At 35.2% G+C, this 25,025-nt stretch overlaps 1 protein-coding gene and 1 non-coding gene across 9 annotated transcripts in view; both read right to left on the bottom strand.

The window, feature by feature from the left end:
* Positions 1 to 586: 586 nt before the first annotated feature.
* The window catches only part of NR2C1 (nuclear receptor subfamily 2 group C member 1), a 41,816-nt gene continuing 17,377 nt past the window's right edge, over positions 587 to 25,025 (bottom strand). For 4 of the 8 annotated variants that reach the window (XM_059681964.1, XM_059681965.1, XM_059681967.1 and 1 more), the window contains 7 exons: positions 21,881 to 22,065; positions 20,527 to 20,692; positions 14,808 to 14,929; positions 10,083 to 10,222; positions 7,897 to 8,034; positions 6,958 to 7,063; positions 587 to 2,667 (listed from right to left, as the gene is read on the bottom strand). In XM_059681964.1, the coding sequence (XP_059537947.1) occupies positions 2,493 to 2,667; positions 6,958 to 7,063; positions 7,897 to 8,034; positions 10,083 to 10,222; positions 14,808 to 14,929; positions 20,527 to 20,692; positions 21,881 to 22,065 (1,032 nt within the window). In that variant the 3' untranslated portion in view covers positions 587 to 2,492. The remainder of the gene's footprint in view (positions 2,668 to 6,957; positions 7,064 to 7,896; positions 8,035 to 10,082; positions 10,223 to 14,807; positions 14,930 to 20,526; positions 20,693 to 21,880; positions 22,066 to 25,025) is intronic. The other 4 variants (XM_059681969.1, XM_059681968.1, XM_059681970.1 and 1 more) reach the window with 4 other exon arrangements.
* Positions 9,751 to 9,886, bottom strand: LOC132229036 (small nucleolar RNA SNORA48). The gene has a single exon (XR_009451612.1). It is a non-coding gene; the product is annotated as a small nucleolar RNA SNORA48 (small nucleolar RNA).

The raw sequence follows: 25,025 nt of genomic DNA, 5'->3' as shown, positions 1-25,025 counted from the left end.
AAAACGGGGGGGGGGGGTGTGAATGAAAGTGACCGCCTGACTTAAGTATAAACAAAGGCAATTCAATTATTCTGTATACAGACTTGCAATCAATTCTTTCTTATTTATGTCCCACGCACCATCTCTGAATATGAGCACCTGGGTCCTCCAGATAATGAGCATCTTTTCTGGATACTGCAAGGTATACAGGCTTCTTTCTCACTGTACTGCCTTTTGCAGGCACTCAGATTAGAGTGTATTTGACTGGCTTTCTCTACCTGGATTTTGTTTTCTAAAAACTTATTGAACTCTCTTATCCTTTGATTTCTTCTCTTTTGTTTTGTCATTATGTAGTTATACTTTACTGCTTTACTGTCATTTTACTGAGATTTCAGGAGAGCAAGAAAATAAATAGTCAATCTAATATTTAGCTAGAAGTCTTCAAACTGAATTATAATCCTAAAATAATGGATATGGAAATGTTTTCCCTTCCTGGAAGTACTTTAATAAATCTTACTAGAAATTTCTTAATAATGTGGCAAACAAACAAAAGGATAACTACTCAACAAATAGAACTCTCAAATCAAATATACTGTCAGGAAACAAATTTATAATGCAGGTCACATTTTACTTAAGATCTAAAAACACTTCCAAATATAACTACAAATTTAATCATGAAAAACACCTGCAGTAAACATGTGTGTTAATTGACCATACTTACATTATTTCTAAATCCTTGGCTTACTTCTTTGGATTATAAAGGTATAAACCTACTAGTTTTCCCATTTGTGTATTTTTATAGTAATTGTAGTTTTCTCCAGCTAATATTATAAATAAACCTAATGACAAAAAAAAAAATCATGTTTTAAGTAGGGAAAAATTTCCCTTAGTAAGTTGGTAAAGACTGTACAGTGATACTTTTAAACTTTTAATTTACTATAAAGTAGTAATTAGTAAAATCCACAGCCTCCCCAAATTCAGCTTCTCTTCTATTACAAAAATCTTTGTAAAAGATGTATTCTGAGTACAATGAAATCTCCATTTTGTTTTTTATAACAAAGCAACAAATAGACATACTAAAACAATTCATCATGAAATCAGAGCAAATCAATATTTAATAGCATTAGGTTTGCTATGGAAAACATTACTCTGGAAGACATCCAAGGAATTTAAAATGCTTTTGTTGTAGCAATAACAAGGCTTTAGGTTGATGCTCATACTAAAATAGCCCTCCCCTCTTTATAGTGAAAAATCAGTGCATATTCCTTTATCAGCGGTTCTCAACCTGTGGGTCGTGACCCCTTTGGCGGTTGAACGACCCTTTCACAGGGGTCACCAAAGACCATCCTGCATATCAGGTGTTTACATTACGATTCGTAACAGTAGCAACATTACAGTTATGGAGTAGCAACGAAAATAATTTTATGGTTGGGTCACAACATGAGGAACTGTATTTAAAGGGCCAGAAGGTTGAGAACCACTGCTTTATATACTAAAAAATTTTATTTTTAAAAACTGTTAACTGCCTTAAAATAATTGTTTCACTCACCTTGAAAACACAGATTGGTTATGATAAATCCATTATTTAACAAACTGTATTTCTAATGACCTAAACGAAATTGGCTAACACCCATGGAAGGGTCAGGAAACTATATAATGTGGATCAGGAAAGAGGGAGAGGACAGATGTTTTCTGTGCAATGGAAGAGCAACACTAGTAAGATCTCTTCTGCAATACTGAAACGTTTTGGGCTCAACCAGTTTCTACTACTTTTAAAACACTGCAGTAAACTGAAAATATTAAAACATGAAGCTTATCCTATTCTCAAAAAAATTTTTCTGCTGTATACATAAATAAAAAGTGCTTGTAACTAATAATATACACCACTAAAAAAGTCAAGTCTTAAGATCATGAATATCCTGTCTCATTGCCAGCAATGAGTGGTCTATGCTATGGGTGCCACAACATTTACAGAAGACAAAAAAATATGTATTCAATTATGATTTCCTCTGGTTCTAATGGTATCATTACACCATTGACCATAATCTTATGACAAAGTAATTAAAAGATTATAGAAGTGTAAAATACAAGGATATCCTCAGAGATTTCTGACAATTACCTATCTGTACTAGCTCATAATGAAGTTAAACATGAATAGAACACAATTCTGAAAAAAAAAAAAAAAAAACACAAAGAACTAGTTTATTTGTTTCACCAAATAAGATATGAGATCTTAGTTTAGATAGTTAAAAGGTGACAGCTTTAGGTATCATCTTGACCAAGAAAAAATTCATAGTATTTCTTATTCACTTAAATAAGACAGGAAAGGAAACTCTAATTCCTGCTACCTGCCCAGTCAGTTCGAAAATTCTTCTTAAGAAAGTAAAAATAAAAATATCTTCGTTTTTGGTTATTCTTTAAAGTCAAAATTTCCAGGTGCCCTGGAAAACCATGAGTTCAATTTGGTGTCTTGTGTTCTGAGAAAGAACAATTTTACACTGAGTGCTCAGCTTTCATATGCTGTGACCAATTATTTGTGAGTTATAATCTGCAGGTTCCATTTTTAAAATATGTGGAATAACACTGTCAATTCGTACACTGCCAATGAGACCTTTGAAAAACAATTCTTCAGTGATGGTAGCATTCATCAACCTCAAAGCTGGCAATCTGAGTAGTAGTCTGGACAACCTAAAAACAAAAAAGAAAGGGGAGGGGGACAAGATTATAAATCAAAGAGAGAGTAAGTAGAAAAATATGAGTAATTTCTGCATGTATATTATTTGTGGCCTAATTGAATAAAAGATCTAATTTTCAAAAGTTGAAATAAAAACCTTAGAATTCAAGCTTTAGAGTGTATGACAATCAACTGGATATAAGTGCAGTCTGACAGACTTCATAGTCAAGCCTTGCTCTTAACTGCTATGCCATTAAACCACGGTTCAAGCTATATGTTTAAAAATGGTATAGGAGCTTATTTTAGGTTGTAAGAACAGCAATATTTTGTGTTATCAGGGCATACAGACTCAATTATAATAGTTTTCTTGATTTTGCTTTAAGAAATACTACTGGGAATGGTAAAAAAGGCAATGGTTGTTATTACTGGGAAAAGCACAAGACAATGGAAACAAGATCACTGGACTCACATTTTGATTTAGTTGCCCTCCTAGCTATGTGCTCCCTGCCTCTCTTCAGTTTTTGCCGGGGTCCAACCCCAGCAAGTCCAGGGGTCCCCAAAGGTGTGGAGGGAGTCGGCGAAGAAGGAATGACACGGAAGGACAGCATTCAGTTGATCAGCAGCCTAGCCAGGATCTCCAGCCAAGTTCTGGTCTGGATCTCCAGAGAGGTTCTGCTCTGGATCTCCAGCAAAGTTCTGGTTAGGATCTCCAGCCAGGTTCTGTGTCCATGTTCTCTTGCTAGGTTCTCCAGGTTCTCCAGCCAGGTTTTGTAGCCATGTTCCCTCGCTAGGTTCTCCAGCCAGGTTCTGTCCAGGTTCTCCAGCCAGGTTCAGTCACCAAGTTCTAGTCAGGTTCTCTTGCCAATTTCTGTAGTCAGGTTCAGTCCAGGATCTTTTGCCATGTTCTCTCCAGCGAAGTTCTTCTGTCTCTAGAGAACGTTCTGTGTAGGTTCTGTCTCTCTAAGTTCTGCCTTCTAAGTCCTGTGTCTTTCTGTCTTGTTACATCTGTATCCATACCAGTTGATTCAATCCTATCAATCTCTATTACAAAGGTTAGGGCGTTTCTTATCTCCATTCCAGGGAGAAAAGATTATGTAGCTTAAGCATGATTGTTCATAGTTAAAGTGATTAATTACCCGCCTGGCACTTAGTTGAGGGGTTTTATTCCCTCCCTAACTTCAGGGGAAAATCCCTACCTGGGGATTCAACCTTTCTCGGAGAGGTGACCTTGGTTAAAACACAGCGCCAAGAAGGTGAGCAAACATATTAAGAACCGTATGCCATATATGCCAGGTCCCTTGAAACAGCAAGGATGGACCGGCTCCCGGCAAATTCCCCCTTTTTTATTTTTTAAAAGCAAGCATTAAAAAGAAAAACCTCAAATGCTCTCTTATATCCATTTTAAGAGTAGGATTGGCGCTTTCCGCTATTACCTGAGTCCTGATCTATCATCCCAGGGAGAGCTTGCCAATCCTGCACTTTCCCAGGGTAGAAAGGCTGCAGTGGGGTTAAGGATAAGGCTCCTTGGGCCTACCTTCTCCCATGCCATTACATTTACCTTTCCTTCCTCAGAAAAGCATGGACATACTTCTTGTATAAAACGTTCTGTCTGACTGGGAGTAACCTTAATTCCTCTGCTAGCAAGCATATATGTTAAAAGATCAATACAGAGTCTTTTTTCTTTAGACTCAGTATGGCACATCTTCTTAATCTAAAGATCAATACAGAGTGTTTTTTCTTTAGACTCAGTATGGCACATCTTCTTAATCTAAAGATCAATACAGAGTCTTCTTTCTTTGGACTCAGTATGGCACATCTTCTCAATCTAAGTTCTGTACTATCCATCTTCTTACCCTACTTATCCTCTATAGGGGGGTCTGCAGTACCCTGGTGGAGTCCTATCCGTCCCGAGTGTGGGGGTTCTCAATGGGGGGGGGGGCTTACCTAGGGGAATCCTTTTCCAGGGGTTCCCAAAGGTGTGGACGGAGTCGGCGAAGACTATCCACCCTTTTCCTATGGTGGAGTCCTATCTGTCCCGAGTGCGGGGCGCTTACCTAGGGGTCCCTGTTCGGGCGCCAGATGCCGGGGTCCAACCCCAGCATGTCCAGGGGTCCCCAAAGGTGTGGACGGAGTTGGCGAAGAAGGAAGGACACGGAGACAGTGTTCAGTTGATCAGCAGCCTTGCCAGGATCTCTAGCCACAATCTCCAGCCAAGTTCTGGTCTGGATCTCCAGCGAAGTTCTGCTTAGGATGCCCAGCCAGGTTCTGTGGCCAGGTTCTAGTCAGGTTCTCTTGCCAATTTCTGTAGTCAGGTTCAGTCCAGGATCTTTTGCCATGTTCTCTCCAGCGAAGTTCTTCTGTCTCTAGAGAATGTTCTGTGTAGGTTCTGTGCCTAGGTTCTGTCTCTCTAAGTTCTGCCTTCTAAGTCCTGTGTCTTTCTGTCTTGTTACATCTGTATCCATACCAGTTGATTCAATCCTATCAATCTCTATTACAAAGGTTAGGGCGTTTCTTATCTCCATTCCAGGGAGAAAAGATTATGTAGCTTAAGCATGACTGTTCATAGTTAAAGTGATTAATTACCCGCCTGGCACTTAGTTGAGGGGTTTTATTCCCTCCCTAACTTTAGGGGAAAATCCCTACCTGGGGATTCAACCTTTCTCGGAGAGGTGACCTTGGTTAAAACACAGCGCCAAGAAGGTGAGCAAACATATTAAGAACCGTATGCCATATATGCCAGGTCCCTTGAAACAGCAAGGATGGACCGGCTCCCGGCAAGTTTTTTTCTGAAAATTAAAATGATATCTGCCAGTTTCTGTATAGTGAGGTTCTTAAATTTTGGCAGGATATCTTGTGTGAAAGAAAGTACATTATACATTGAAAACTGCTATCAAAAGATAATTTTGTTATTTTTAAGTAACTAGAAATGTAAGAAATTCAAAAATAATTCCAAAGATCAGTGAAAGCACCTGGAATCTAATGAAACAAAAGTCAGCCAACAACGGTACATCTAAGGAAGAAAAAATGTAAATACTGTACTTACTTTATAATGAGGCATAAAACAACTTTAGAAACATTTTTAAAAATCTGAAAAATAATCATGACAAACCAACAACAAAAGAACCACCTTTCCAAAAAGCTTGTGGTAATGTTTATCCTTCCTCTAGTTCAGTGGTCGGCAAACTCATTAGTCAACAGAGTCAAATATCAACAGTACACTGATTGAAATTTCTTCTGAGAGCCAAATTTTTTAAACTTAAACTATATAGGTAGGTACATTGTTATTAACTTAATTTGGGTACTCCTAAGGCTTAGGAAGAGCCACACTCAAGGGGCCAAAGAGTCGCATGTGGCTTGTGAGCCACAGTTTGCCGACCACGGCTCTAGTCTAAGGCCTTGCACTCCAATGCTTGAGACCAAATGAAACCAGCAGCCCCAGAATTAAGTGACCTTCATATAGCCATGTATCCTATTTCTCAAATTACTCAGTTCCTTTTGTTCCCACCAGCTGAGTTGCATCCACAGAACTGGTAGAAAGCAGGATAAGAGAACTGGTTAATTCTCATTTTCACAATGGAACTGGCTTATACATTTATTATTTAATATGTATAAAACATTGTTATATGTGAAATGTTCTTTTACTAGCTTGAAGTATATTAAATAGATAATAACATTAGTAAACACATTTTTATAGCCCTTGCTATGAAACAGGCACTGTTCTAAGCTCTTTACATTATTAACTGATTTAAGCGTTACACTAATTGTAAAATGTGGATACTATTATTATCTCCATTTTACAGATGAAGAAACTGAAACAGAGAAGTTAAAAACTACTTGCCCAATGTCATACAGCTAATAAGGTAAGGTCAGAGGTCAAACCTAGGTACTCTAGCTTCGATGACCATGTGTTTACAATACAGTCCTTCAAAAATTTAATTGATCTTATAAAATATTTTTTTAAAATTTCTACGTTAGTAGAAATATCGTAAGCCAAATCTCAAACTTATTTATTTAAAACAAAGAGTTTGGGCACTACTGCCAGACTACCTGGATCCAGTCAGGCTCTGCCAATTATTGTGATTTGAGCAAGTTACTTAACCTCTATGTGCTAAAGTCATCTCTATATAAATGCAAGAAATGGATGAAATATTACATGCAATAATGCATACTGCTTTTCATAGCATTAGCTATTTCAAAGTTTAACTAGAACATTTTATTTACTCTTAAAATATAAAATAATGAAATAATAGATTCACAAAAAGTTTAAAATTAATATAGTTAAATAGCATTTAACTTCTAGATACCTGTAGGTGTCATCCGGATATGTTCTGGTTATATAATCTTGAAATTCCACATAAGCCTTTTCCTGAAATTTCTCAATCTGTTCCATGTTTTCTAGGCCTGGATGGTCTGAAACATGAAAGAATATATTGTTACCCTGCTTCTGAATGTTCATTTAATAAGACATCTAGAGTAGAGATGGAAGGGAATGAGAAGAACAGTTCAGTCAAAAATGAAACCTCTTCATATGTGTGGCTCTTTCCATAAATATTACTAAGTACCAGGCACTGTACTTTAAAGCTTGTAAAACTATTTTATCTCAAATTCTAATATCTAATAAAAAATGAGACCAATGGGTTCTACTAAAATAGATATTATTTTCGTTTATCCCAAAAGTGGAGAAGGAATTTTGCTCACTGGTTTTAGCTTTTTTTTTTTTTCACATCCAAATAAGTGTCCAGCATTCATAAAACTCACCAATTTAAAGTGTATAATTCAATTATTTTAGATTATTCACAGAATTGTGCAACCATCACCATAATATAATTTTAGAACATTTATGTCACTCCAAAAGAATGCTGTACCATTCAGTCACTCCCTATTCTTCCCTCTCCTTAGTCCTTGGTAATTACTAATTACTAACCTACTTTATGTCCGTAAAATCTGCCTATTCTAGACAACCCATTTAAATAGAATCATGTAATATGTGGTCTTTTGTGACTGGCTTCTTTCCCTTAGCATACTGTTTTCAAGGTTCATCCATGCGTAAGAACTTAATTTTATAGCTGACTAATATTCATTGTATGCATATATTACATTTGTTTTATTTATTCATTTGTTGATGAACACTTGCTTCCACTTTAACTGCATCATTTTATATTCCCACCAGCCGGGTATGAGGGATTCAATTTCACCACAAGCTCAAACATTGTATTTTGGATAAGATGTCACTATTTGTGTACCTGGACTGAAGAGCACTATTGCTTTCAGGTAGGCATATTCATAGCCATCAACACAGAGTTTAACCATGCTGTTGCAAAACTCCTGGAGTTTGAAGATGTGCTCCATCAATAATTTTCTTCTTTCGGTTGACATTTTATCTTTAATTAAAAACAAACAAAAGCTTCTAATTTTCTGCTAAAATGTATGACATTTTTATCCAACATATTTCCTTCCCATTAATTTCCAGCGTTAAATATAACCAATCTGTAAATGTTTCAAATTCACTATCTCTACAAGTACAGATGAAACTAATTAATGATCTTTGGACACGCTTCATACAAGAAAAAAAACAAAACAAGCTGTTAGTATAAAAAACCCTAAACATAATGTTTCTCCTTTCAAGACACACCTTTGAAAAAATAAGCTGTAAAGACAATCATCTGAAAAACTGGCAAAAGAAATTCAAAATATTCCAATTTGGTAACAGGATTTTATTTAAGCTTATATTGATTTTTAAAAGTGAGCAAAATCATCTAGATTTTTAAAAGTTAACAACACTGCCCAGCTGGTGTGGCTCAGTGTTTGAGCGTTGACCTATGAACCAGGAATGGTTGGATCCCAGTGAGGGCACCTGCCTGCACCTGCCTACGCTGTGGGCTCAATCCCCAGTAGGGGGCATGCAGGAGGTGGCAGATCAAAGATTCTCTCTCCCTCTCCCTTCCACTCTGAAATTAATAAAAATAATAATAATAAATAAAAAGGTTAACAACACTACTAAATTAAAAATATTTAGCAAAAAAAACCAAACCATTGTCAAAACCAAAGGAGACTGAGTAAAATTTACTGTGGAGGGATATGTTTAAAAGACATCTGATTACTCAATTACAGCTTTAGTGAAGGTAGGCTATATAATGCATTACAAACTTATGAGAAAACAATCAAGATCAGGAGTCCACAAATAACATGGGGATGTGGTACTGCTTTCTGGAGCTACTGCTGATGAAATTTTAAGGAGGAACATATAATTTAAAAATCATATAAAACAGTAAGAAATGGAATATGGTAAAGAAATAAAACATAATTCCCAATTTATATATTCCTAAACGCAAGTGACAGCTTCTATTTGAAGAGGGGGCACGTTTTTGGTCAGTCACATGTCATTCTGAAGTAAAATATTTATAAATCAGTGACTGCCTGACTCCTTAAATTAGCGGTTCTCAACCTGTGGGTCGCGACCCCTTTGGGGGCCAAACGACCCTTTCACAGGGGTCGCCTAAGACCATCGGAAAACACATATATAATTACATATTGTTTTTGTGATTAATCACTATGCTTTAATTATGTTCAATTTGTAACAATGAAAATACATCCTGCATATCAGATATTTACATTACGATTCATAACAGTAGCAAAATTACAGTTATGAAGTAAAAACGAAAATAATTTTATGGTTGGGGGTCACCACAACATGAGGAACTGTATTAAAGGGTCGCAGCATTAGGAAGGTTGAGAACCACTGCCTTAAATGAATGAGAATTGTCATTATCTTGGCATCAAGAAAAGGAAAAAAGAGAGGAAGGATTGTTTTGTGACTCTTCAGTACTTTTTAAATAAGAGAATATACCCTGATGAATTGACCGAAAAAGATCTTGGAATTCAAAGGGTTACAATGAAGAAAGGTAACTTAAAAACTGGTTGGAAGAATACATTTTGAAGTATTTATTCAACTTTATATAAGCTAACCCTGGATTCCTTGGTACCTATACCAAAGTACAAAAATTCACAAGGCCTGGTCAGAAATAGCCAACCAGACTTAAATATACTTGTTTCAATTTTGTTGTGCTTTAAAACATTTTAAAATTCAAAAAATGTTTTCAAGTGTCCAGGGCATGAACCAGGCATGGGCACAGACCAAACGCCAAGCTAGTATAAACAAGGAGTTACTTGGTCCCTGGCTGACATGAAATAAGCATCACCAAATCAGGTGCAACTCTATCCAAGTCAGGGACATACAAATTTAAATATTCAAAAATATTTTTTTGGTGGTCAATGAAATGAAATTATCAAAATGTAAAAATTATCTAAAGTAAAAAGAATGTTGGCATCTAAAACATTATCATCAGATATGTAACTTCAATAGTAAAACACTTTATAAAACTGACATCCTCTCTTATATCCTGGGAAAAGGAAATAAAGTGCTTTTTACCTTGTTGAAGGCTACTGTGAAGGCAATTGACAAATGTTGCTAATATAGTTGCCACATTCATTACTTGCCAACACTGGGCAAGACCAAGAGTAAAAAGTTCATTCCAATAAGCTTTCACCAATGATATGCTGTTTTCCTGCCTATTAAAAACACACACACAAATCAGATATTATTAAAATATATTTTATAAACTTTACAATTGACTCATATATTTTGTAGTAAAATACTAGTGAAGTACAACTTACTCTAGAAAGACGAACTAGATCAATTCTGTGTTCTGTATACCTGACAGCACTTGATGAGAAAGGCTTAGAACTTTAATTCGCTAGCTCATTAATCAGTCAGCCAGTTTATAAGAACAGTTTCAAACTGCAGAAGTTGAGGCTTTAATACCACATTTCATGGAAACAGATAGCATAAAGATTGTTTTTAAAAATATTAAAATTAAAAGCACGCATTTAAAAAACTTTTCCCAAGTTTTATTTTGTCTTTAATGCAGGTAAATACTCTCTTTTTAAAAAAACGGGCAATTAAAATTATTTAATGGTAGGTAACAACCAATTTCCTAGGAGAAATGGTTTCTTCTTTAAGTATGTTTCAGATAAGATATTATCTCTATAAATGAGACACCAAGGATTTTACTAGGGGTAAGAAGGATAAGAAAGATCAAAAGTTTTTTTCTGAATTTCTAAATCAGAAATCTCAGCATGAGAGAATAGAAAAAGTAGTAATAGGAGTCAAGAGGCCAGGGTTTTAAAACCTAGATCATCAACTTATTATCCATTTGAAATCAGGCAAATAAGCTCCCAAGTCTCAGGCTGTTTAGCTATATAAAATGCAGAGACTCTATAACAGGGGTGGGCAAACTTTTTGACTCGAGGGCCACAATGGGTTCTTAAACTGGACCAGAGGGCCGGAACAAAAGCATGGATGGAGTGTTTATGTGAACTAATATAAATTCAAAGTAAACATCATTACATAAAAGGGTACGGTCTTTTTTTCCAATAGTTTTATTCATTTCAAACGGGCCGGATCCGGCCCGCGGGCCGTAGTTTGCCCACGGCTGCTCTATAACCTATATCTAGCTCAGTTATTATGAGGCACAAATGTAAGAATTATGTGAACAGGCCATGACATAAAGTACAAAAAGCCAGGCACTGTAGGAAGCATTGGAAAAACAGCAACAAACAACATGGACTAGGTCTGCCTTCAGAAAGCAGAAGGGCAACATAATAAATATTTTATATAAATATATACACATATACATATGATTATACATACATTAAGTTAGTTTTAGGCAATAAAAATTCTACATTACTATAAAGTATGATGCTGCATTAGAAAATGGGGATGGGAGGGCCATGTTCAGGTAAGGTAGCTGGGGAAGGCCTTACTAAGGGCCTGACATTTGAGTAGAGAAAAACAGAAAAGAACTTAAAAAAACACACACACAAATTCTAGGGGAAAAGTAATCTAAGCAGAACAAGGGCCAAACTTGTTGAGGTGAGAACCAGGATGTAGTAGGTACTCAAAAACTGTTGAGTGGATTAATAAATGCTATCCTCCCTTAGTTTTTTAAATTTCTAAACATTTTATTTCAAAGTATGGCCTTTTTATGAGTCAGCAGTTATATTAACTTTTTCCTTTAAATTTATTGGGGTGACATTGATTAATAAAATTATATGTTTCAAGTGTACAATTCTATAATACATCTGTCTATTGCACTGTGCGATCACCACCCAAAGTCAAGTCTCCTTTTGTCACTATATTTGACCCCCTTTACCCTCTACTACCTCTCCACTCTCCTTCCCCTACGGTAACTACCATACTGTTGTCTGTGTCTAAGTTTCAGTTTTATATCCCACATGAGTGAAATCATATGGTTCTTGAGTTTTTCTGTCTGACTTATTTTGCTTAGCATGATATGTTCAAGATCCATCCATGTTGCAAATGGCAGTATTTCATTTTTTCTTATGGCTGAGTAGTATTCCATTGTATATATGTACATCTTCTTTATCCAGTCATCTATTGAAGGATACTTTTGTTGTTTCCATGTCTTGGCTACAGTTAATAATGCTTCAGATGTTTTAATTCATGGATCTCTCAGACGAGTTTGCGTGATGAGCTGGGAATCCTTTGTTGAATCATAGCTATGCAACTTGTAACTTCAAGGGAAGAGAACAGGGGAACCTCCCATGCCTCAATTCCTCTGATGTAACTCCTCCTCCCCTCTTAAATATCCTTTCACTGGCTAAATCCTTTCTATCCCTTAATCTATAACTCAGAGCTCACTTTAAAAAAAAAAATTCTCTTACCACATTCCTCTCCCAAGATAGTTCATCATTCCTCCTTCAGTGTCACATATTCATTTATATTTTATACTTATTTCATGGTATTCTAATTTATTGGTTTTGGAGTCTGTCTCCTATACTAGATTAAAACCTTACTGAAGGCTTATTCATGTCTGTATCTCTGTCAACAGCACAGTAGATGGCATATAGAAGAAATTCAGCAAATGATTTCTGATTTCAGGGGATATAGAACAGGGAGAAGTTAGAATTTAGAAAAAACAGAGTTAGAAAAGCTATGGGCATGGACTCTTTTCCTATCAAATAATCTTTAAACCCAAACCTATATACTAAAATCATTTGTCAAGTTAAAACACATAGCGTTCTTTATGACATTACATTTTATTTAAGAATTGAATATACTCAAACAAAAGCTTACATTGCCAACTTAAGAGTTATAGAAAGTAATTTTTCTCACTGGAAATTTTTCAGCTGAAATTTTTACTCCAGGCTGATCACTCTTTTCCATTCAGTACCTGAGAAGAATTACTTGCCATAAAAAATTGGCCATTTAAAATTTATTTAAAAGTAATTATGAAAAGAGAATCAATAGTTTTAATCGCCATATGAAAATGAAAAATTTTAATCTCAAACAAACTAAAAGATAATAAGATACTATTTTTCATTTATCAGAAAAGATGGATAAAATCCAGAATTAATGAGGATGTGAGAAAATAAGCATTCATTCTTGTACATTGCTGATGTGAGTGTAAACTGTCTCAACATCATTTTGGAGGACAATTTGGTAGCACCTAGCAAAAATGGAAAGGTACACCTCTTAGACTCAGCAGTTCCACTTATAATAATGTACTTTATAGAAATACTAACACAAGTACTCAGTCGGCATCCATCTTTTTAATTCAAACTAAAAGTTATTTAGTGATAATAAAGAGAACTTACATAGCAGCTACACTAATAGTAGGTAAGTCTAACTGCAAAGAATCAGTTAGACTGGCTGTTACACTGAACCAGATTTTTAATACAGATCACAGGGAAATGTGGATGCCACTATAAAATTATACTGTTATAATCAGAAACCTCAGGTTTTATTTTTGCTTTCTTCAACATTTGGACTATTTCCATAGGATAATCACACTTAATTTAACAGAAGTACTTAAGATCAGTATGTTACAAATAATCCAAGGAGTTCAAATCACTACCCCCAAAATCCTTCCTTTTGTTGTTTTACTATAATAACTGATATCCAATTATACAAAACAGCATCAGATTACTTTTCAAGGTACAAGTATACCAATTACAAGCTTAAAGAACTACAGTAAATGCTTTAAAAGAAACTGCTAATGTATAAATGTAGATTATATTTTAATTTTTCTTAAAAAACAGACTGGAGAAATTCTTAAAGTTAAATGTTATTCTGAGAGAAAGAGTTAACAATCATTTTAAAGGTTAATCATTCTAAATCAGGCTCTTAGTCTATTGTAATTATATTATTTAAATACATTACTTAATACATGATATTAACGCATGGTATAGTCAACGTTGATTAATAAACCAATTTACAGTGGGGTTCTACATATGCCTCTTAAAGTAATAATCAGATGTTTCTTAGTTATATTCTAAATATTCCCTAAGGATAAAGGATGGGCATGGACTCTTCAGTTATTATTCTTATTTGGCAAATGGAAAAACAGATTTACAGAATATGAAAGTGAAAAGTTTACAAAATCGTATTGGTGAGTAGGGTCCTATCACTAGAATAATACTTTTCTAACTATGGTATTAACATATTCCATGGTCTCTTTGTTTCTTCATACCAGCTACTTTAAAGCAATTTAAATAAATCTGGCAAACTTTAGGCAAAGCTTGGGTTTCTTACAGTGAACCATTTCCTTTAACATCTGATTACTTCAGAACAGACTACAGATGTGCTATTCAATAGAAAGAACAAAATTCTAAATTATCATAGTGGTACTATGGGGTTTACATTTTCTTTCTTTTTTTCCCCTCAATCACAATTGTTTCTGTTTTTAAACATATTCACTGCTTACAAGTTTCAGCTCCTTATTAAAATGTTTGAGATGAACACTAGTCGGGTAAGGAAAACAATAACCCTGGGATAAACCTATAGGCTCCCTACCTTTAAGTCATTCAGAGACAGGTTATTACGAATGCTGGCTATGATTTATCAGTTCCACTGCATATATCCCCTTCAAATTAGAAATATGGATACTCTTCCACATAAATATAATACAAAAAATACAAGTTGCCATTGTTTGTGACATCAATGACAAAACTTACAGTTATGTGGTACCATTTTTTTTTCCTTTAATGCAGATCCTCCCAAAATAAAAGTTCTTGTTTAATGTACATTTGTGCTACAAAACCTCATTTACATTTAAGATTTTAAAACACTTACCCCAAAGCCTGGAAGGAAGGAATAGAAAGTGCCCAGTGCATCGATAAGAACAGCAGTCTGGAGGCAGACTCCCCGATATAGTGCACATTCAGGTACTCAGGCATAGGAGAAGGCATGGTGAGCTAGTGTGAACAGGGATTGAGATAAATTATCTTATGACCAACGGTCCTAAAGTGTAATTTCTTTGAAAAAGTTAAATGCAAACCATAACTTATTACTCATGAGTCTAATAGATTGACCAAAAGGTAAACCTTGAAATAATCTAAGACACTGGACTTTACAGCTAAAAATAGGATTTAGAATAAATGAGTAGATTATAGTTTCTAACAAAGCAATATTCAGACAAGCAGAATCCTACTCAATAAATATCCAACTATGATATTATCTGGTTGTATTTTTATAAAATATACTTTTATTGAATTCAATGAGGAAAGGAGAGGGAGAGAAAGAAATATCAATGATGAGAGAGAATAATTGATTGGCTGCCTCCCATTCCCTTCTGGGGATGGAACCCATAACTCTAGCATGTGCCCTGATTGGAAATTGAACTGTGACCTTCTGGTTCATAGGCTGATGTTCAACCACTGAGCCACGCCAGCTAGGCTATCTGGTTGTTTTTAAAAGTTGCCTTTTGTCTTTGTCTAACAATTTCTTCCTTTCCTCCCTTTATTAAACAATAGTATACAACAAATTCACTTTAAGGAGCAATCCTGTATATGTTAAATGTTCCTTTCATTTAGGCTATGGGGTTAAATTCAAATGCTTATAGGCTCAGGAGAGTATTGATTGAAGCAGGCCATCTGCGAAGTGCATATTCCCAGAGAAAGGGCACAGCTGTGACCTGAGTTCAACACATTAAAAACATATGGGAAAAACAGATGCCTGCTATCAATTTTTCAAAGAGCAGGTTCTGTGTAAAAAAAAAAAAATCCCCATTTAATCAACAGGTAAAACCAAGTATGTCTGTGGCCATAATTTTCACAGGCTTCCAGTTTGTACTGCTGACCTTAGATAGTCATTTTAATATGTTTTTCACTGATTTTTTATTTTATTTTTTGAAAGAGAGAGGAAGAAGGATAGAGATAGAAACATTGATGAGACAGAAACATCGATTGGCTGCCTCCTGTATGCCCCCTACTGGGGATCAAACCCATAATCCAGGCGTGTGCCCTGACCAGGAATCGAACAAATGACCTCTTGGATCAGGAGTTGATGCTTAACCACTGAGCACACTGGCTGGGCCTTAGGTAGTTATTTTAAATGTGTGACCACTGCCTGGCCAGTGTGGCTCAGTGGTTGAGTGCCAACCTATGAACCAGGAGGTTGATGAATCCAAATTTCCTTCACTGAAGAAAAGAATAATCCACACTATCGAGTACCTTCTAGGCATTAAATTAATAAGATAAACAGAGATGTAATGGCACAGAAAAAACATCTCATAGACACCTAGAGAAAAAACTGCAAAACAATATGTGGATGATCCAACTTACACATATAAATAAATAAATAAAAATACACAACACAGTTAATAGCAGTAGCTAACCCTGGGGTGGGGTAAGCTCGATGTGCCCATATATATTTTTCTGGGGAATGGATATATAGCTTTCCACAGATTCTCAAAGGTGTCTATGATGCCAAAAAGATCCAAGGATTTGTTGTTGTTAATCACCTGAGGATATTTTCCCATTGATTTTTAGAGAGAGTGGCATGGCTCAGTGGTTAAGTGTTGACCTATGAACCAGGAGGTCTAGGTTCCATTCCTGGTCAGGGCACATGCCCAGGTTACAGGCTTGATCCCCAGTGGGGGGCGTGCAGGAGGCAGCCAATCAATGATTCTCCCTCATCATTGATGTTTCTATCTCTTTCTTCCTCTCCCTTCCTCTCTGAAATCAATAAAAATATGTTTAAAAAATAAGAGAGTGGAAGGGAGGCGGAGAGACAGAGAGAAACATTGACGTGAGAGAGACACATCAATTGCTTGCCTCCCACAAGCACCTTGACCAGGGCCAGGATGGAGCCTGCAACCAAGTTACCGGCCCTTGACTGGAATCAAACCCAGGAACTTTCAGTCCACAGGCCAATGCTCTAACCACTGAACAAAACAAACTAGGGCTGAGGTGATTCAGAGTAGTGGTTCTCAACCTTCCTGATGCCGTGACCCTTTAATACAGTTCTTCATGTTGTGGTGACTCCCAATTTCATTTTTACAAATTGAACATAATTAAAGCATAGTGATTAATCACAAAAACAGTATGTAATTATATATGTGTTTTCCGATGGTCTTAGGCGACCCCTGTGAAAGGGTCGTTCTACCCCCAAAGAGGTCGCAACCCACAGGTTGAGAACTGCTGATTTAGAGTGTTGAGACATGACTAAACTAGGATACCTACTTTACAAGTTATTGTTTACATAATTACCTTTCCAGCAGTTTCTATATGTAATTTTCATAATGGGTTAAATAATATAGCTTTAAAATAATCATTTGACTTGAGTTAGAAGATCTGGATTCTATTCCCAACTTGTCATTAATTAACTGTGTGGCCCTGGATCACATATCAATTCAGCAACCATTTATTGAGAGTTCATTGTGAGCCACCTAGCTAAGTGCTGTATGTATACTGTAGTCTCAATAGAGAAATAAAATGGGAAGTGAATGAACTGTAGAAAAGGCTAAAAAAAGAGAATGACATGTCTGAGAAATAATGGGCAATGGGAAGCTGAAGGTTTTTATGTAGCAGAGTTACATAACTGGATTGACTTTTAATAATTATTATTTTGTTATCAGTGCTCAAGATGGAGAAGAGAGACTGTAAGCAAAGATATTACTATAACACTTTAAGAAAATTTAAAAGGCCTGAAATATGGCATTGAAAATGAAGAGAAAGGGAGAAATTCTAATAGACTGGTTAGGATTATGTCAGGGAATGAGGCCAGGAAAATGACAACAACTCCCAAACAGCAAATGTGGTGACTAGGATTGTGATTCTAATATTTGGATAATAAATTTTAGAGAACAGTTTGGGAAATCACCTACCTCTATCTCAAACACTGATTTCCAAATGGGAATAGTATCCACCTTGATTATTTGTATAAGCAAATTGAAATAATCAAGTGAGACAAAGCATATGAAATCACACCAAAAACTCTGAAGTTTAACAGAAATGTTAAATATTGCTGCTGTCCTAGATTCTTCAGAATAAAAATTTAAGAAGCATTATTAGACTATTTCTCCTTACTGTCTGGTTTGCTTTGAATAAGACACTAAAAACCTCCAAATCTCTTTTTTTATTCAGAAAATTACAATAAAAATATGAACCTTCTCAACAGACTATAGTGAGGCTCAAATCAAAGAATGCATGTGGAAGCATGCTGCAAACTACACTCACTGTATGTAAACATGCAAGAAAGGGACAAAATGCTATTAGTAGCTCAGCAATCAAGAGAAAATTCATTTTATGATTACAGATGGCATGTCTTGAAACTCATGACCATAAAACATCAAGGAAAGAACTAACCCTGAAGGTACTAGGCTGGGAAGTCACTGAAAAGTGAGACTCTGATTTCATAGAGTCTGTAAATAAGATTCAAGGAAAGAAGGAGCTGTCTTTCTTCAGGAGAATAAGAAACTTTACAGTGCTCATTATGAGGACATCCAAAGTATAGTAGGATAAAGATGAAATGGAAAAAAGAAAAAGTTCTATTTGCCTAATTCATTTGTCCAAAACAAATATTTGAAAGAAAAAGAAAACTCTGAGGACCACTATCAACAATAAAAATGGTGAACTACTTCTACTTTCAATAGAAGCATTCTTGAGTACCTTTTCCTTGCAATGGGTCCTCTTCCTACTTCTTTTACATTCCTTCCCATTTAAATCCAAAGGGGGAAATAAAACTAATAAATATCTTTTACTTAGAATAAGAAAGAGCAATGGGAAAAATCAGTTTTGCTTTGCTCCACCCCTGTCCATAGCTTCTACCATATTTTTAAGGATGACATTGATTATTCCCATTGCCTCCTCTTATAGCCTTCCTAAAAAGTGTTCTTGATTGTCAAACTGCAGCAGGAAGGCCAGGGAGGGTTGGGGCGCAGGAGGGGGGGGGTAAGAGATCAACCGAAGGACTTGTATGCATGCATATAAGTATAACCAATGGACGTTAGACACTGGGGGGTAGGGGAGGCCAGGGGATTGTCAAGGGCGGGGGGAAAAAAAGGACACATATGTAATACCCTTTGTAATACTTTAAACAATAATAAAAAAAAAGAATGTCAGGAAAAAAAAAGTGTTCTTGTACAATGCAAATAAAACTTTTCTAATTTTTTTCATGTTATCTTTGTAAAATTTTACATAAAGATTGGTTTCACTGATGTTTTACTATCAAATTAGAGCAATTATTATTTAAGTCACTGTGTTTTCTCTGTGGCTATTTCTACCAAGTAGTTAAAATTTGCATAAACAAACTTTATTATATGCCATTTTGGCCAGTATTAGATTTATTTTGTGCTCATTATTTCTACCATTGACGTGTGTATGTATGCTGTAGTCTCAATAGATATAGTTATCTACTTGATAACTATATGTTTTCATAAGAAACCCATGGAAATGTGTATTCTATAGTAAAGTTATGAGCAATTACACTCAGGTATTCCAGAACTACTATGTATTGTTAAATGTCCTACATACTTTCAAACACTGCATATAATTTGCTAACAGTATTCACAGCTAGCTGGCAGAGCAAAGATACAAAGTGGTTAAAATGGAGGGTCAAAACAGCTGGGTCTTAATTAGGGCATCAATGGTCAGCATATCTATAGCTGAATGACAACCATCTGTACTACAAATCAAATATTATAAAGTTATTTTCTAATGTTGTATATGTATTACTCCTAATATTCTAAATGTAACGTTTCCATCATAAATTTATGTATATTAGGGGAGCAGAAAATAAGTTACAAATGTACCTTCTCCAAAATGTTTAAAGTGTTAAAAGTTAACACAAAGTTAAAATGTGTTAAATGATTTTTACCTTCTTAAAATAATTGAGAGCTAGCAAATTGGGGTAACACATAATAAATGGAGTTCTCTGCAGTTACTCTGATAAGAGCAGAGTATCTGAGTCTTAGATATTGGTTTATACTAAAGTAATAGTAGCGAGGCATTGAACAAACCAGTGCATTTGACAGATCATGATTGCCAATATTTAATGTCAAAAAAGCAACAACTTGCCCTGACCAGTTTGGCACAGTGGCTGGAGCGTCAGCCTGTGGACTGAAGAGTCCCAGATTCGATTCCGGTCAAGGGCATGTACCTTGGTTGCGGGCACATCCCTAACAGGGGGTGTGCAGGAGGCAGCTGATCGATGTTTCGCTCTCATGGATGTTTCTAGCTCTCTATCCCTCTCCCTTCCTCTCTGTAAAAAATCAAATAAAATATATTTTTTTAAAAAGGAACAACTTATGTATAAATGTTCTAAAAGCTAACTTTTATAAACTGAAACCCATTAATTAATATTATAACTATGCCTTAGAAACAGGATTTATTAAGCCATTATTTTATATAGGCAGATGTATATGTTTTAGCTGCTGTTTTGAATTCTATCAGGGATATTTCTGACTTTTAAAAGTACAACAAATATACTTAGTTTTTTGAAAGGAAGATTAAAATCAAAATGGATAATACAACATAAAAATTATAAAAAAAGTATATATATATGGAAATACCCTGAAAGCTACATGTGAATCGCTGAGAAGTGGCCCCTCTTTTTCGATGTAATTTATGCTTGAGTCTCCAGCAATTAGATGTACGTTTCCTTCCATGCCCTCTACTGAGCTCTGACAGGCTGTGCTCTCTCCGGGATTCAATGCTTTTGCAAGAGTGTCAAATGCCCTATAAGGAGACATCAGAAGCTGTGAGCTTGGACATCTCCACAATAAAATAAAAATTGTATATAAAATTCTGGAATTAAGATTTAGGCCTAAAAACTGTTTAGGAATTAAAACTTTGGTGTATCACTGAACACTCTATTTCAGTGATATCTATGACTCTCCAAAAGCAACAAATTAGACTTCATATGTATGAAAAAATATATTAATGTATTATCAGAGAACTAGTCTTTAAAAAAAATCTTAATTAAGGAGGTATAATTTTTATACTTCAGTATAAAAATATGCTTTTACAAGTTATACATTTGTTACAAGATATCAGCTCGTTCATTTTACATATAGCAGTTATTTAGAAAGAACAAGGGCTAGAATTTACGTTGACCTGACTGTGTTCTACACAACATGAAGTTAGGTTTTAACTTTATTTTATAATTCAGAGAATATTTTAAAACTTGTGGTTACATAGCTACATCTAAACGGTAAGAATTTGAGATTAGAATAGCAAATAATTAACTAATGTTAGTAATAATTATTCAAAGTAGTTCTCCATATTTTCTAATGAGATGCCTTCTAGATTTACTTAAAACCTCTTGTTCAACAAAGTACTTAATGAGATTTTTAAATGAAGTTTCTTCAATATTTGAGGTGATGGAAAGAATGTGAAAAAAGCCTAAAGAAATCTGATTTCTACATGCTAAGTATTAATATTGAGAGAATGAAAAATAGAATTCTGATGAGTTTCCTGAAGTGTAACTTAAAAATTCGATTTAACTAAGTCTTTAAATCTATTTCATCACTAAAAATTGATGGGAAAAATGAACATGACTCCCTAATAAAGATAAATGGTTAACTCTAAATACACAGAAGATAAAATCTGACAACTAAACTATATCTGAAATTTCAGACCCAAATAATCATCTTTAGTGAAAAAAAATTCCTGAATTTTATGACTACATTTCTAACATATAATAATATTCACTTATTGCTCATTATGTATAATGTAGCCTGCTGGAAAACATTTTACATTTGAATGCAATTTTTTAGTTAAAACTGACTATGCCTTACATTTTCTAAACCTAAAGAAATACCAGTTTTTTGAAACCTCTGTAAATAGTATTCAACCTAAAAATATCTTAAGAAATACTAAAGGACACTTAAACGAAAGGACACTTAAGATCAAAACAGACCTTACCTTGAAACATCACCGTTGGTATGAATTTCTTGATTAAATTCACACAAAGAGGTATCACCATTACTTAATCCTTCAATCATAGACATTTTGTTACTATTTTGAAAAAGATCTTTAGTTTTTCCAAGATTTGCTAATGATGTAACCACACTGGCCAATGTACTTAAATCTCCCTGACATGTATCAGCCTTAAAAAAAAAAAAAATTAAAAAAAAATTAAATTCTGCAAGTAGGTATCTGTCAACTTTTAAATCTGAAATATCCAGTTGTAAATTATGAAATGCCAAAATAAAAGTACTCTAAGATGAAATCTAAAAAATAAAATCAAAGAGCTGTGAGCATTTAGAAGCTTGTTGAGGAAAATACATGTTTAAAAACATCAGGTACATTTTCTATGTTTTCAACAATACATTATACAAAAATTACTTCAAACCAAAAAAGGCACTTAATGGCTCACCTACCCATCCATATCACAGTCACTTAAAAAGCTATTAAATTACCTGGCCTGGTAGTTCAATTGGTTGGAGAGTCGACCTATACACCAAAAGGTTTTGGGTTAAATTCCCAGTCATGGCACGTACCTAGGTTGTGGGTTTGAAACCCGGTGGGGCAAGTATGGGAGGCAATCAATCAATGTTTCTCTCACATCAATGCCTCTATCTCTCTCCTTTCATCTCTCTCTAAAATCAGTAAGAACTTATTCTTGGTGAAGATAAAAAAAAAAAAAAAAGGCTATTAGATTATCCTTTTTAAATTTTGATCGTTATAATTTCCAAAACATAAAATAGAAATTATAAAGAATGTAATAAAATTGTAAAGAATGTAATAAAATTATTATTAGTGAAGAGAGGGAAAAAATGTAAATGTATTATTGAACAGACTTCCTAGGATGCCAACTTTTACTAGGCACTGTGTAGTAAATACCATGAAATGTGCAGCTCAAAAATCTTACATATTTAAGATACTGGGCTATTTTTACATATTACATTATTTTCCCATTTGCCTTCAGCTTTTATTTTTGTTAATGGAGCATATATTTGTATATATTTACATATTAATTAGCTTATTAAAAACAACTTTCCTTAACTCTGACTACCCAGAAATATAATTTGTACAGCAAAGGCAGTTAAGTGCTTGATTCTTCTTCCTTTTATTTTCCAATTTGTAGAGGAATAAATCAATGTTGTAGCAACCTCTAATGGCATTAGTGAGTTTTGAGTATCATTTTAAATTCATAGATTTTTACATATTTGATGTTTTTCAATCCATTAGTTATTCTTTTTTAAATGTCCAAATTATTCCATCCTAATCTAATGAGAGGGCTTCAGTTGCCTTCTCTGACGTATTGACAGGATCCCTTAATGGTATTTTTTATTCTTCTTTTATGGTTTTTGTTTTCAGTGTTCTTAATCCTAAGAGAATACATGTTTCTGTGATTCATTTGTTATGGTAATTCTTTAGTTTATGTGAAATTAATTTTGGTGAATAAGTAGAATGAAATAATTTTTGAGTTCTCCCCAAATGAATGAATGGTCCCAGAATCATTACTGAGCAACCCACCAGTTACTGAGTTCTTGCATGATTATTACATATATATTTTATTTAATCCTAACAACACTGTGAAATAGGAATCATCATCTCATCATCCCTTTATTGATGATAAGAATTATCCATCATCACTCCAGCAGTAGATAGGGGAAGCAGGGTGGGAAGCCAGGTCTGATGGGAAAACCCATGTTCCTAACCATTCTGCTGTAGCCTTCTTATATATGAGTAAAAGATTTGCCCTAGCCGGTTTGGCTCAGTAGATAGAGCGTCAGCCTGTGGACCGAAGGGTCCTGGGTTCGATTCCGGTCAGGGGCACATACCTTGGTTGCAGGCTCCTCCCTCGCCCAGGCCCTAGTCAGGGCTTGTGCAGAAGGCAACCCAACAGTGTGTTTCTCTCACAACAATGTTTCTCTCTGACTTTCCCTCTCTCTTCCACTCTCGCTAAAAATCAATAGAAAAATATCCTTGGATGAGGATTAACCAAAAAAAAAAATTAACATTTTTTAACTAAAACTTAAACACATATATTCTCTTCCATTTCATAACAAGTCTATGTAACTAAAATTTTAAGTTTTGCCACTCTTGGGCAATGTGGAAAGACCTCACTCAGACTGTGACTTGAGAGTTTGGGGACCATCTGTCAGAAACTTACCAAAAAGGTTGGTATTACAATGTAATACAAAGATATATAGACTGTACAATATCTAGACAAATAGTAATTTCTCAACAAAACTTAGTTCTTTTCCTTTCCCAAAGGAGTTAATCCTATCTAATAATAGACAAACATGGTAATTGACCATACCTTCGCTACACCTCCCACGGGCTAATCAGCATGATATGCAAATTAACCGCCAACAAAGATGGCAGCTAATTTGCATATAACGGCTGGGAGCATAGACTGAAGACACCGTAGAAGGAAGCCAAGCAACGGAGCCGAGGTAGCGGAGACAGGAGGGAGAGAAGCGGCAGAGATGGGCGGGGTAGGAGCTACAGAGACGGGAGCGAAGCGCTATTCTTGCAGGAATCCTCCTGCAATGGGCCTCTAGTATACAAATAAAATTCTAAGTAGCAATCTAACTTTGAATCATTTAGACACGGCTAAATCTCCTAACTCCAAAGTATATGTTAAGAGGCCAAATCTCACTTAGTAGCAGCATGCTAAAGCCCAATCTGTTAGGCTGACACTCTCATTATCCCTATTTTACAGATGAAAAAGGAAAATGAGACAAAGAGGTCAAATAACTTCCCAAGGTTATGCAGCTAGCAGGTGGCAGCTGAAATTAGACTCAAGAGCACAAGTATTAAGAGTGAGTGCCTTGCCCTGGCTGGTGTGGCTCAGTGGTAGAGTGTCAACCTATGAACAAGGAGGTCATGGTTTGATTCTGGGTCAGGGCACATGCCTGAGTTACAGGCTCAATCCCTAGTAGTGGGTGTGCCGGAGACAGCCAATCAGTGATTCTCTCTTGTACTGATGTTTTAATCTCTCTACCTCTCCCCTTTCTCTCTGAACTCAATAAAACTTTTTTTTAAAAATGAATGTCTTAAAGTATTAATCAATAGATATATAACAAATTTGACCATAAATAGGATGAAGAATCTT

The sequence above is a fragment of the Myotis daubentonii genome, chromosome 2 (genome assembly GCF_963259705.1).
Source record: "Myotis daubentonii chromosome 2, mMyoDau2.1, whole genome shotgun sequence".
Lineage (NCBI taxonomy): Eukaryota > Metazoa > Chordata > Mammalia > Chiroptera > Vespertilionidae > Myotis > Myotis daubentonii.
The sequence above is the reverse complement of the archived record's forward strand: the minus strand, read 5'-3'. Positions and strand labels throughout refer to the sequence as shown.